Genomic DNA, 12,383 nt, shown 5'->3' on the forward strand with positions numbered 1-12,383 from the left:
CTGGACAAATGTAAAAAAAAAAATCTCTGGTTGACTCTTAGTCAAGATTCAAATTCAATGTAACATTCACTAATAAGCGTTGATTTCAATCTCTGTTTCTCAAATCTATTTCCTTCCTCTATATATGTAAATACTTTAGTGCAAATTTATGTATATGTCATTAGGGAACCAAATTAATAAAGGAGATTAAATGTCAGAACTTACTGAAGACATATTTTGACATGAACTATAACTTTTAAAACATTTATTCATGTGTGATTATCGTTTAATTTTTATTTCAACTCATATATTTAATTTTCTTTTTCCAAGAAGACATCTGTTAAAGACATGGCTGACTTTCCTGTCTCTACCCAAGATGTGACTACTGGTGATGACAAACAAGGTAGGAAAGGATTAGTTTTATTCTTATAAGAATGCCTTCCTCCATTTCCTCCTTTATTTCTTCTAGATAATATGAGGACATTGTGCAATATGCATACTCATTTGGATATATTGTGTAGTTTAAGTTGTCATAAACCTATAATTCACAGTGTATCACTAAGACCTTTTGTGTCTGAATAGACTTACTTCATTGGTCGTTGTTTATCTGAGGGTATTTTGATATTATACTGGATTATTTTGATATTATATTGGATTCTGGCCCCATAGGAAATGAAAAGAATTGAGAGATTAATAGCTAGTGTTGGCATAAATGATTTGGAAAACAAAGGGCACTAATATACATTTGTATACAGGTCTAATCCATAAAGAAGTTCTTTTAGACAGACTGTTAATCTTAAAGCTTTATCTGTTTCTCATTAGTCTTATGGGGGTGAAGGTGCGATGTGGAGCCCAGTTTCAATTTGCTTATTTTACTGGGTAGCTGAGAAGGCAGTCAGCATAGTGTCCAGTGTTAGAGATACCTTCAGGCACAAAGGACCCTGTGCTTTGTATGATCCTTCTATGACTTATGAGGTTCCCTCCTCATATACCGTTTTAAGAACAGGCCTCACAAAGCTAGGCCTTTAAAATCACTCAACATTTTGAAATAAGTAGCTGAGCTCAGGCAGGCAGTATGAATGATCTACTTTCACAAAAAGCAAAGAAGAACTGGGACAGGAACCAAGAGTTTGTCTTAAGCCAGTGTTCCATCTGTTACATCAATTCACCACTCACAAGTGGGAGAAGCCTATCCGAAGTGAAGCCATTTCAGGTTTTACCATTGAGCCCTGCCATTAATTCAGCCTCATAGAGACATTAAACATGAAAAAGAAGTTTTTCATTAAGTTCTGATGGTTCTATACTTTTAATTTAAATGTTTGTTTAGGAGATTCAAGTGGAACTAGACATTGTCTACAGCTGATCACTCTCGTAACTTAGGAGTCTTTGCCTCAACTACAAAACTCTTAAACAAAATTAAAACGTGGCTTTAAACCGCAACCTTTCTCTTGTCATTGACTCCTAAGAAGGAAAAGGAGAGAAATTTTAGATCTGTTTTGGTAATTCCCCTCCTAACCACTAGTGGCTCTCTCTCTAGAAAGCTGAAATTAGGCCTTCCTTCTGCCTGTGGGGAAGCTGCTTTCATGCTCTATGAGGGTTTCATTGTTCTAGAAATGCTATAGCAGCTCTAGAGGTTTGGAAGACCTTTTAAAAACTGATGATAGGGATTGTTTTAATGTAATGTATCTCAGAAATAAAATTTCACAAGGCCTTTGTTTTCTTTCTTTTCCTTTCTCTTTCTTCTTCCTTAAACATGAAACAAAATACTACTAGCTTTGAAAAGTACTGTTAATGAATCCTTACCAAAGGACGTATCTGAGGATACAGGTAGGATGAAACCATTTTAATGTATTCTCTATCCAATAATCTAATTGTAAAAACCTCAGCTGTTTGGTGACCTGAAGATTGCTATGTCTGTGACAGTGTGTCTGTTTGTCTCTAAATTTTTGGCTTGTGGTTTGTAAACCAAGAAGCTTTAGGTTTTCTCCCATCTCCCTCTCTTTACACAGAGGATGACTTTGAATTTAGATTTCGGTTTGAATTTAGAAGTATCAAATTGGGGCAGCGATTCAGATAAATGCCTGTGCTTTTTGTGTAAGGTAAGGAACTCATAAGGTGGATTAACTAGAGGCCCAGAGTTGGTATTTTCATTGCCAAAGTGTCAATTTCAAATATCTTTACAATCCTTCCCTACCAGGAAGGTTCTGCTTAGTCATGGAGAAAGGAAGTCCAAAGAAAGGAAGCTATGAAGTCAGTTTCTTGGAGAAAACGTGTCTAGAAAATTTAGAGAATTTCTGGGCCTGTGTTTTCACCTCTTTAAAACCTATTTATTTATTTAATTTTGTGTGTGTATATGTGTACGCCTGAGCATATATATGTGCCTTATATATGTGCAGTGTCTATGGATATCACTAAGGATGTTGGATCCCTGGAACTGGAATTATAGATGGTTGTGAGCTGCGATGTGGGTGCTGGGATCTAAACCAGGCCCCCTGCAAAAATAGTAATCATTCTTCAGTGCTGAGCTATCTCTCTAGCCCCCTTTACCTCTCTCTTAAGGGAGCCATTATCTGTAGCAAGGTGAACCCTCTTAAAAATCAAGTGGTTCCAGAAAGCATTTTTATTTAGATATTTGGTCATGAGGATTAGAAGAGGCTTCTCCTTTCTTCTTTATTATTTTTGCTCTTGCACATTTAGAATGTAAAGAATGCTTCTTACACTGGCGAGCTACCATCCTGAGCTTGGTTGTTTAAAGTTGCAACATGTTTCCCAAATACTAAGTTCATTTGAAGTTTAAAAGCAAAAGTAGGATGGAGAAAGGAAGTAGGAGGATAGGAAGGACTGGACAGCCCCAGGTGATCCTGCTGTGTGGCCTGTTTGGAAACCACTACCTCCAAATAGCAATGCTGCAAAATAAGAAATCAAGATGGTAAATCAATCGTGACTCTAAAATCAAGGGGACTTCTCAAGCCTGGTTTTAACTTTCGAAATGTATTTGGATCCATTCATCACAGGGGAAATGCTCTATTCGTATAGGCCAATTCTAAGCATCTCTGATTTTGGATGTTAAGGTAGATGCTTTGTAAATTTCGTGACATGGTATTAGTAAAAGCTATTTCAAATTGGAGTGTTAAATTAATGCTTCTCCTATAGGCTTTGAGAATCCTAAGTTTTTCTATTTGTTCCAGAGATTTCAGCACAAGATCAAGTGTTCTCTAAGGCATGAGCCTCGGTTTTCATTTTTAACATTCTTTGACTAGGACTTGGCACCACCAGATAAAACCTAACAGGTGTGCCACAGCACATGAAGTATACCTAAATTTGTTTCACACTGCCTGGGAACATGCTGTGTGTTTTTATTTATTCTTCCTATTGCTGCCCCCTTCTGGATATGATGCAATCCCGCATCTCAAATATATTTAGTAGCCTGTTTCCTGGGAAGTCACCATACCTTCCCCCTGGGAGACAGAGGGGTAATTACAATTCTGGTAGTCAATGTACTGGAGACAGTTCCTCTGAGTTCCATTGCAGGCTTTTGGGTTAATCATTAGGTCTGTGTCATCATCCCTGACTCATTTCCTGGAAAGATGATGAAAGATAACATGCTTGGAGTGTTCCAGGAAGTTGTCATTTCCATGCTCTCCAGCTAAATGAAAAGCTGCAATCCATCCATTGCTTTTGCTTGAGCTTGCAACATAGTGTGCCCTTGCCATTTTTGCAGACAGTCACATGCACTGGGGAACTGAGTCGGGCTGTCAGGGTGGTGGATGGAAGACTTAACTAGACTGGTACTGTTGAGGCTTTTGGAGTCTAAAACTGGGGGCCAACTTACCAAGTTGTACCTTGTGATACATCTTTGCAGGTAGAGAGGAAAACTGTGTCTCTACTCTGCTTATTATTACTATACATGGTGCTAATGCTGCTAACGGTGAAGGTGATGAGGGGTGCCCAAATCATCCGGGAATGGAGATTCCTTGGTAAACATTGCTGACATATTCTCACCCTTTTAGTTATTGAATGCACATGTATTAGTGGAGTCTAATATGTGCCACGCCTCCCATTCCAGTCTAGCCTAACACACAGTGCATGGTAGTAGTGGTCATCTTTTGTCTGGATCATGGTGAGGTGTTCCTATGGTCTCCAGACTGCTGTGGGCACTTCCAGGTGCTGTTCTCTTGCTGGCGAGCAGCTCGTGGTCCTTCTGCTATGTGCTCCCTCTTTACCTCTTGATCCTGTAAGGAAGAAATGCAGAATCCAGATTTTCTGGCCTAGAATTTTACGGACCTTTATTTATGTCCTCTACAAAAGGAGCTTTTGCAATTCTGCAGGACATTCACACTCCTAGGACTCCAGCCTTCTTATTTGTCTCTGTGAGAGAGGGATTTGTTTACCAGTGGAGGAAAGGGCAGCTCAGCTATTTAATGATGTGCCTAGGAGGAGCACCTGGGGTCTCTGGACCCCCCAACCTGGTCTCTGTTCCTTTCTTCACTGCTCATCCACACCCCCACTCCATTTGTCTGTCTGCCTGTCTGTCTATCTCTCATTAGCAGAACTCACCCTTCCTTTCACACCCATCCCTGCAGTAGCACAAAGATAATGATAAAGAAAAATGACAAAGGAGTTAACAGTTACCACGGTATGATGGGGTGGGAAACTGTTTTGCCATGGCTAGGACTTTTGCTACGAAAATATTTCTAGAAAGCAGTGAGTCCTGAAGGAGAAGAGGAAGAGGGAGGAGCAGTGGTAGGCCTACTCAGAGGCCCGCCTCCAGCACTGCAGTGAGTCCAATCACAGGTTTGCCTCCCAGCTCTGGGGCAGTCTTCGGCTGAGGAGAGTTGCCTTTCATTGCTTCCGGGAGTTTGATAGGAAGTAGGGAGGGCTTGTTCCTTCTTTGCCTAGGTGTGTGGGCATGATATGAACAAGAAGAGTCTCGGTCTTGTTGGCTTTTTGGTGAGAAAGGGGCTATGGCAACCTTTCATTCAGAAGCTGAGCCATGCCCAGTCTCACTAGCTTTGGAGAAATGGTTCTTTGTTTTTATGCAGCTGACCACATGTAAGGAAAGGCTTGCTCTCTAGGGAGTTTGCTTTGTGCCTTGCTGGCATTGATGAGAATTTTCAGTTCCCTTTCTTCCCTGCTTGTCTAAGCCAAGGCTTTTAATGATCATCATCAATCTATGCTGCTTCACACCAGAGGAGGCTTTATCTTTGGAGCAGTGTAAATGAGGATGGGACCATCAGCAAGTTGCTTTCTTTTGGATAAATATGTGAAACAAAGAAACAAAGGATATTCTCCCTGTAGCACTCTTCCTGTGGATTTTTATGATGAAAACTTGCAGTGCTTGCAAAACCCTAGCAGAGCTCTGGGGTTCTAAAGGCACCTTCCACAAATAAGCAGAAACACAAAGGAGGACTGATGTTTTTATAAGTGTTTCTAATAATCTCTCCCCCCTACTTCTGATGGGAGAGACAGTGGGTTCCATAGCTATTGGTAGTAAGAACATGAGATTATGATTTAGGTTTGATGAAGAAAAGTATGGTTGAAACACATTTTAACCCATAGTATTCTTTGTATGGTTTGGCTACAGAGACAGGGGAACAAGGATATTTTCTCTTTCTCTTTTTTTATAGAGGGAGGGAGTTTGAGATAAGGCTTCATTCTGCATGTTAGCCAGGCTCTTCTGGGATTTACCGTGTAGCCAAGGCTGCCCTCAAACCCACGGTGATATTCCTGAGCCAGCTTTCCAAGTGCTGGGATCATATGCATGAGGTGCCCCACTCGGCAATGGATATTTCTTATAGGAGAAGCTGCACACTTCTAACGTTTTTTGTAAGAGCTCAGCTTTCTCATGACCATGGTAACCATGGTGCTCTGTGCGCGCGCGCACACACACACACACACACACACACACACACACACACACACACACGCGCGCGCATGTGCATATCTATGCAATATCTATGCATGAGCACAGGCTGGCCTAACTCAATATATAGATAAGGTTAGCCTTGAACTTGTGGCAATCCTCCTGCCTCTGCCTCTAGAATTCAGGTATTAGCTACTATGTCTGGTAATGTTATATGGTTAAAGAAGATATGCAGCTAGATATATTCCTAACCTTCGTGGGAGACTGGTTTCAAGTCTATTATTAGACTATCATGAGAGACCAAGAAGCCCTCAGGTGGGAATCTATCATTATATAAAAAGACAAACTCTTAAGTGGCTTGTCCTTTTATCTTGGAATGTCTCCATTAATTGATTTAGACTGAGAATGGCCTCACAATGTCTCAATTAAAGAAAACTTGCCGAACCTCGTTCCTTCTTGTGCCTTTAACTTTAAAAGTAAAACAAGAGTTATCATAGTGTGGAAGCCCCTGCATTCTTACATGGGTACATCGTCCTCATGTGCTTGTTGCTGTGTTCTGTACTAGCCCAGTTGCTACTCACTACCCTGATTAACTGAGAAATGACAAGCCAAGCAACCAACAAATAATCTTTTGTTTCAGCAACTTCTAAGGACTGCAACAGTCTCAAAGCAAGACCAAGATCCAGGTAGTGTTTATTTACTTTCTCGTTTGATGCCCTTTGTGCCTTTCCCCTGCCTAGAAATAAATCACAAACTCCAAAACCACATCCAAATCACTATCTGCTCTGCCTTTAGACTTGAATCTAAATGTGTAGGTCATTTCACTTATTGAGAGTGGCCTGCCTCGATTACACAGTGATTCTGGAGAGCCTTTTAATCTTTGTGGGCTTTAGTGCTAGAAGATGGTGGCTATTGCTATCTGGATCCTTGGCAGGAAGTCGTTTGGGTAACATGACTGGGTTTGGGGTAGGATGATAAGTACTCACAGACTATAGATTTGTTAAGAGGGAACTAGGGTTAAAGAGTAACAACTAAAGTCTCTGTGAATATGAGCACCTAAACAGTAAGGACTCTTGAACATAAAATCTGTATAAGGGAAAATGTTTATGGTGACTTCAAGGAGACATTGAGACACTTGGGCCTCAGGTAAGCACTACCTAAAGTTCAAGCCATTCTTAGTGCCTTTTCTCAGCTTCATAGCCATCAACAAAAGAGGGAGAACCAAGAGAACAGAGTTCTAGCTGTTATCAGACTTGGAAGAGAGGAGCAGAGGGGAAATACAGAGACACTGAAAGAGAGCCCACTGAAGACAAGAAGTATTAGGGCTGCTTTTAAGCAGTAGAGCTGTAATGTAATATGGGCCACCATGTGGTTGGTTGGTTGGTTGTTTTGCTTTGATTTGACTCTCAGTGACTTATTTTCCTCCTTCAGCTTCAGTTCCTTTACACCACTCCTGAAGTTGATTTAAACTGTATCATGTTTTATGCTCTTGAAATTCAAGGAATACTATCTCAATGTAAATCAAAGAATTTAGGATTCATTTTCTTGTTCGTATAAGCCACAGATACTTACATTGGTATATATTTTAAGCAACAATTAATTTGAATAAAAAGAAAAGTATGGTCACTTTTTCTATGGTGGCTATATTTAATCATTCTGTGTTTTTTTCTTTTAAGGATTGGCAGATTCTTTACATATTAGTCTATACTAAGCTTTGGGATATAGAAATGATAATATTAACCCACTTTTACAATAAGAAAGGCCTTCCATGAATTTCAGAAATGAGCTGTTGTATACCATATTAGCCATTAAATTGAAATTCATAAATATAGCTTCTGCTAAGTTCTTCTCTCTTTCTCTCTCCCCAACAATGAATGAAAGTACAAAATCCCAAAGGCACATTCTCCAGTACTAATGTTCTGGACAAATTTAATGTATTTTTCAGAGGTTGACCTCCTGGTGCAATATGGATAAGTTTATTTTCCTTATTCCTAGTGGACTATTTACTGGGATTAAGACTGTCAAACCATCTTTATTCTCATTTGTCAAGTGGTAAGGTCTTGTAAAAGTATAAGGGTAGGAGGAAAAATGACCGAGCATTCTGCTGTGATGTTCTCCACCCTTTTGCCGATCCCCTGTACATTATGTTTTACCTGGCCATAGTCATGCAGTACAGTCTTACTTATTTGGTATTCATTACCTTTCCATGTAAAAAATAAACATGAAGATCATATACAGAAAGGAGGTGTGGAATAGTATGTATATGTGTGTACAAGCATGTGCGTGCCCACACAAACTATTACACTTAACGTTTCTATACTTATTCTTTCTTTCTTGAGTAGAACATGTCACCAAAACTGTATGTGGCATAGAAAGTTTTTTTTTTAAATATCCAGCTAGGGACTCTAGCTTACTTTATAGAGCAATTGTTTTTCCCTTTGGTTCTGTTTGACAGAGTTAGAGAACTTTTCCCTTAGCTCTTGTATTTGTTTGCCTTGTCTGTATAGTCAGATGCAGTACAAGGATCAACTAAAGAGAATTCCCTCATACCATTACTATGGTTGTCTTAAAGATTGCTTCCTTGCAAGACAAACCAAACCTGTAGACACCACAGAGAGACCTTGAGAAACTTTCATTTTTGGAAAAGAAAAACTTGCCTAGCAACAGTTAATTATGAATTGGACCTCATGGGACCCTGCCCCTCCCTGCTGAACTATTGCTTACTGATGGATTCTAGAAGAGGAGCAGCCATTGTGTCTAGTTTTGTATTCACTAAGGAGTTCACAGGAGGCACAAATGGTTAGTTCCAAGCCCGTAGTCACACACATAAACCTCAGTGGGTCTAATAAACAAACCAAACAAAATAGCAAGCAGAAAACCTCTCGTATGTGGGAGAGCCTTGGGAGGAAGCAGGGCTAATAGAAATGGGAGGGAACTTAGAGAGGGGGCTGTAATAATCCAAATGTATGTTACACAGGCATGAAGTGGTCAACGAACAAACCTAATAAAAGTTAAAAGTAAACAAAACTTTTCTTTGTCAAAAACTACCAAAACTAAAGGAGTTTAATAGCCATTGATCAGCTCTAATTTAGGAAGAACTGCTGTCATAGCTAATTACAAAAGCCCATTTCCTGAAGGAAATCTCTTTCTCAGATGTATCTCTGCTTCAGAGGTAATTTTCTGCTTTCTGCTGTGACACAAAATCAGCTGAGAAAACGAATAGAAGAGATGAACACTTCTACTTTCTCCATGTTCTTCGTATTGATAAGGAACTTGTCCTTATCAATAAACCATAGTGTATGGAGTTGAATTAATGAAGAAAACAAGTATGTAGGCAATGTCCTAGCTACTCCTCCAGGAAGATTTCGTCTCTGATTCCCAAGCACTGAACCAACACCTTAAAAACTGGAACAAAGATTGGAGTTTGCAACATTCTGGCTTTACTTCCATTTACTTTAAATGTTATTATTATAGTGTCAGAAGTCACCAAGTTAGCTATGCTTTGCTACACTTTAAAGAAAGTTAAATTTAAGCCTTTGCTTTGAAAATTTCCATAAACCCCTTATTTCTCAGGGCAAGGCTGGCTAACCTCCTGAAGCTGATAGCTGTGTTTCCCTTTCCGAAGCATCATTTGTGGCATACACCTTGTGTTTGAGTTCTTAGTCAGTGTGGCTGTCTCAATTCCACATGTGCCTGCAATCACATTGCAAGTAAACCAGGGTTTTAATCAGTTAATACCATGAAGCCCTTTTCCTAAAACACAGAAGTATGCAAGCTGAAAGGCTTATACACATTGTTCTGATTAACAACTATCACAAAAACTGACTTGAATTTGTACAAAACATTTTTGGAGAAATTATAAATTTAGGCCTATTATATACTAAGGGCAAAAGATCCCAATCATAGCTGGGTTTGTACAATTATTATACACAATGGCATTTAAGGGACAGTAGACTTTCTAGCTGCCTTTTGGCACCTTTCTGTTCTCTGCAGTCATTTTGACTTTGGGGTATTTTCTGTTTCAACCCAGCTTCAGGGAATAAAGCTCTGCTCTTTTCCCCGCTGACCTTCCCTTATTTTGCTACAGATCTTACTCTAGCACCTCCATAGAAGAGGCCATGAAAAGGGGTGAGGACCCTCCCACCCCACCACCACGGCCACAGAAAACCCATTCCAGAGCCTCCTCCTTGGATCTGAATAAAGTCTTCCAGCCCAGCGTTTCAGGTGAAGTGTCCCTCTGCATCCACCCAAGCCATTCCCTTTCCTGTTGGAGCTAGTCTATATCTCCCTTTCCTGTTGGAGCTAGTCTATATCTGTCTGCTGCAGAGGCCTCTGTTTGTTAGGGAAAAGAGCAGATAGACCTGGCAATTTTCCTTACCATGCAAGTCTGTATGTTGCTGTGATATTCTTGGGCAGAAAAAAATCCCAGACAGATACATAGCATATGGTCTGGAGACTTTCCCACACTGCTGAGAATCAAGAATTATGAAGTTCTTTTTTTTTTAAATTAAGAGAATAAAAATGCTTCAACTCCAGGCATCCCACTGTGAGCCTGCTTGGCTGCAGTCTTGTCCTCTTTATCATGGTAATTTTAAAATAAGATCACTGGTATTTTCCTGAGACATTGTGTGGTTCTTTAGTGTCAGAGCTCAGTAATCAGCATCTGGCCAGAACCTTCTATTGTAGTTTATCTTTGTGCTCTTAGGGTTTAATTCAGAAGACTCCAAATGTAAATGATATTGGGGTGGTGGGTAGAGGCTATAGGGCCATAGGCCTTGTGGATGGGCTGCTTTGGAGTTTCTGGGAATTATTTTTGAGCCAGCAGCTGTATAGCTACCCTGCGGCCGAAGGTGTCAGAGAGGAGTGCCTTTCCCCATACTTCCTGTGAGGTGGGGTGTGTTGTACAAGTAACAGCAGAGACAGAATTGTCTCAGATGTCATGCGGGGAGCTACAGGGCCTTTCTACTGATGTATGGAGGCGAACTATCAGTATGACTTCCTGAAATATTTTCTTGATCTGTGTGCAGTTTAAATCAAGGCAGACTTGGCTGCTAGTGATGTATAGATTATTACCCTGTCTACTAAAGCACAGAGTCTCATTGGCTCTCGCATTAGTATGACCTCAGTGTCCTGGCAGAGCTCACACTGTTTCACTTGTTCTAATAAATACTCTCTTCATAGTGAAATTATAGATTGTTTTTTCAATATACTCAAATCGGGACCTTGCTATGAAACTGATTCTCTGCAATGAGTTCATCAGATAAAAATTTCTCTTAAATCTTCCCCATACTTTGTTCCAAATTATGACATAGTTTCATAGTGATTGGTCTCTTTAGGGTAAGAGTAGTGATAGGTGATGATGTTAGGAAATTTTCACATGGATATAGGATTAGGAACTAGATGACTCTACTGTGATTGAAAGAAGACTAAAATAATATGGAAAGCTGTGTCAGTGTCTTTCCCTTGCATGGACTAAGAATGCAAAAACGTATGTGTATCTCTCAATGTATTTGGAGCATGGGTAGATGCTTTGTGCCTGTCTGTTTTTCAGAGAGTGAGCAAATCTTTTGCCCCAGATTTTTTATCTTTAAAGTAAGGCCAATATGTGTTGCTTGGGATTGTAAGGCTTTAGTTAGTTGATAAACGTACTTCAAATGATAGCCTATTTGGCCCATATACATTAATACGTACCCAAGGCTCACATTTCCATGGCTGAAAAGTTCCAGGGGGCAGCCCTGATACTTGATTTTTGAGTAATAAGGATAAAGCACCAGGGCTCCCTTGATGCCAGTGGATAGTGTGATGCTTTCTAGAAAGATTTTTAGAAAACTTACAGAATGATCAGACTAGGATTTAGTCTGTCATAGCACCCATTTGTTAACAGATCTTACATTTTTCTATTCTCCTGCTTTGCCTAACTTTGCTCATAGCCATTTAAGTTGCAATCTTAAGATCCCATCTCGGGCTTTAGGGAGATTCTGAATTTAGGCAGTGTCTTTTAACATCTTCAATGGTGACATGTATTTTTTGATGAAAAGTATTTTGTTTTGATAAATGTGTTGAAGAGAAATCTTTCAATATGTTTAGATAAATCTAATAGTTGTATTAAAAATAGCTAACGGGATACTGGGAAAGATTTCCCAATTGTTAAGAACATGGGTCACTGTTCTAGAGGGACCTAAGTTCAGCCCCCAAAACCCACAAGGCTGCTCATATGTGTCTGTAACAATATTCCCAGGGGATCCAACACCCTCTTCTGGGCTCCCTGGACACTGCATGGATGTGGCTCACACACTTATATGCAGACAAAGTACATGCACACATATAATAATAAAAAAGTATCTGGGCAGACAGTTCTGCATTTATAGCCCAATTGTACTGTAATTTAAGAATATGTTTGCACAATTGGATATTTTTTGTTCTCTTTTGATATATACTCTCACTATTTAGCCCAGGCTAGCCTCAGAATCACTATGTAGACCTAAGGTAGTCTGGGACTTGTAGGGAATCCTCCTGCATCAGTCTCTCAAGTATATATAGG

General features: G+C 39.9%; 1 protein-coding gene across 16 annotated transcripts in view; it reads left to right on the top strand.

Annotated features, from left to right (window-relative positions):
* Nucleotides 1-12,383, top strand: part of Reps2 (RALBP1 associated Eps domain containing 2) — a 272,827-nt gene that overhangs the window by 151,923 nt on the left and 108,521 nt on the right. For 2 of the 16 annotated variants that reach the window (NM_001427498.1, XM_087600303.1), the window contains exons 10-13: nucleotides 310-382; nucleotides 1,753-1,806; nucleotides 6,483-6,528; nucleotides 9,930-10,066. In NM_001427498.1, coding sequence (NP_001414427.1) covers nucleotides 310-382; nucleotides 1,753-1,806; nucleotides 6,483-6,528; nucleotides 9,930-10,066 — 310 coding nt within the window. The remainder of the gene's footprint in view (nucleotides 1-309; nucleotides 383-1,752; nucleotides 1,807-6,482; nucleotides 6,529-9,929; nucleotides 10,067-12,383) is intronic. The other 14 variants (XM_087600304.1, XM_087600305.1, XM_087600306.1 and 11 more) reach the window with 7 other exon arrangements.

The sequence above is a fragment of the Rattus norvegicus genome, chromosome X (assembly GCF_021556685.1).
Source record: "Rattus norvegicus strain SHRSP/BbbUtx chromosome X, alternate assembly SHRSP_T2T, whole genome shotgun sequence".
Classification (NCBI taxonomy): Eukaryota; Metazoa; Chordata; class Mammalia; order Rodentia; family Muridae; genus Rattus; species Rattus norvegicus.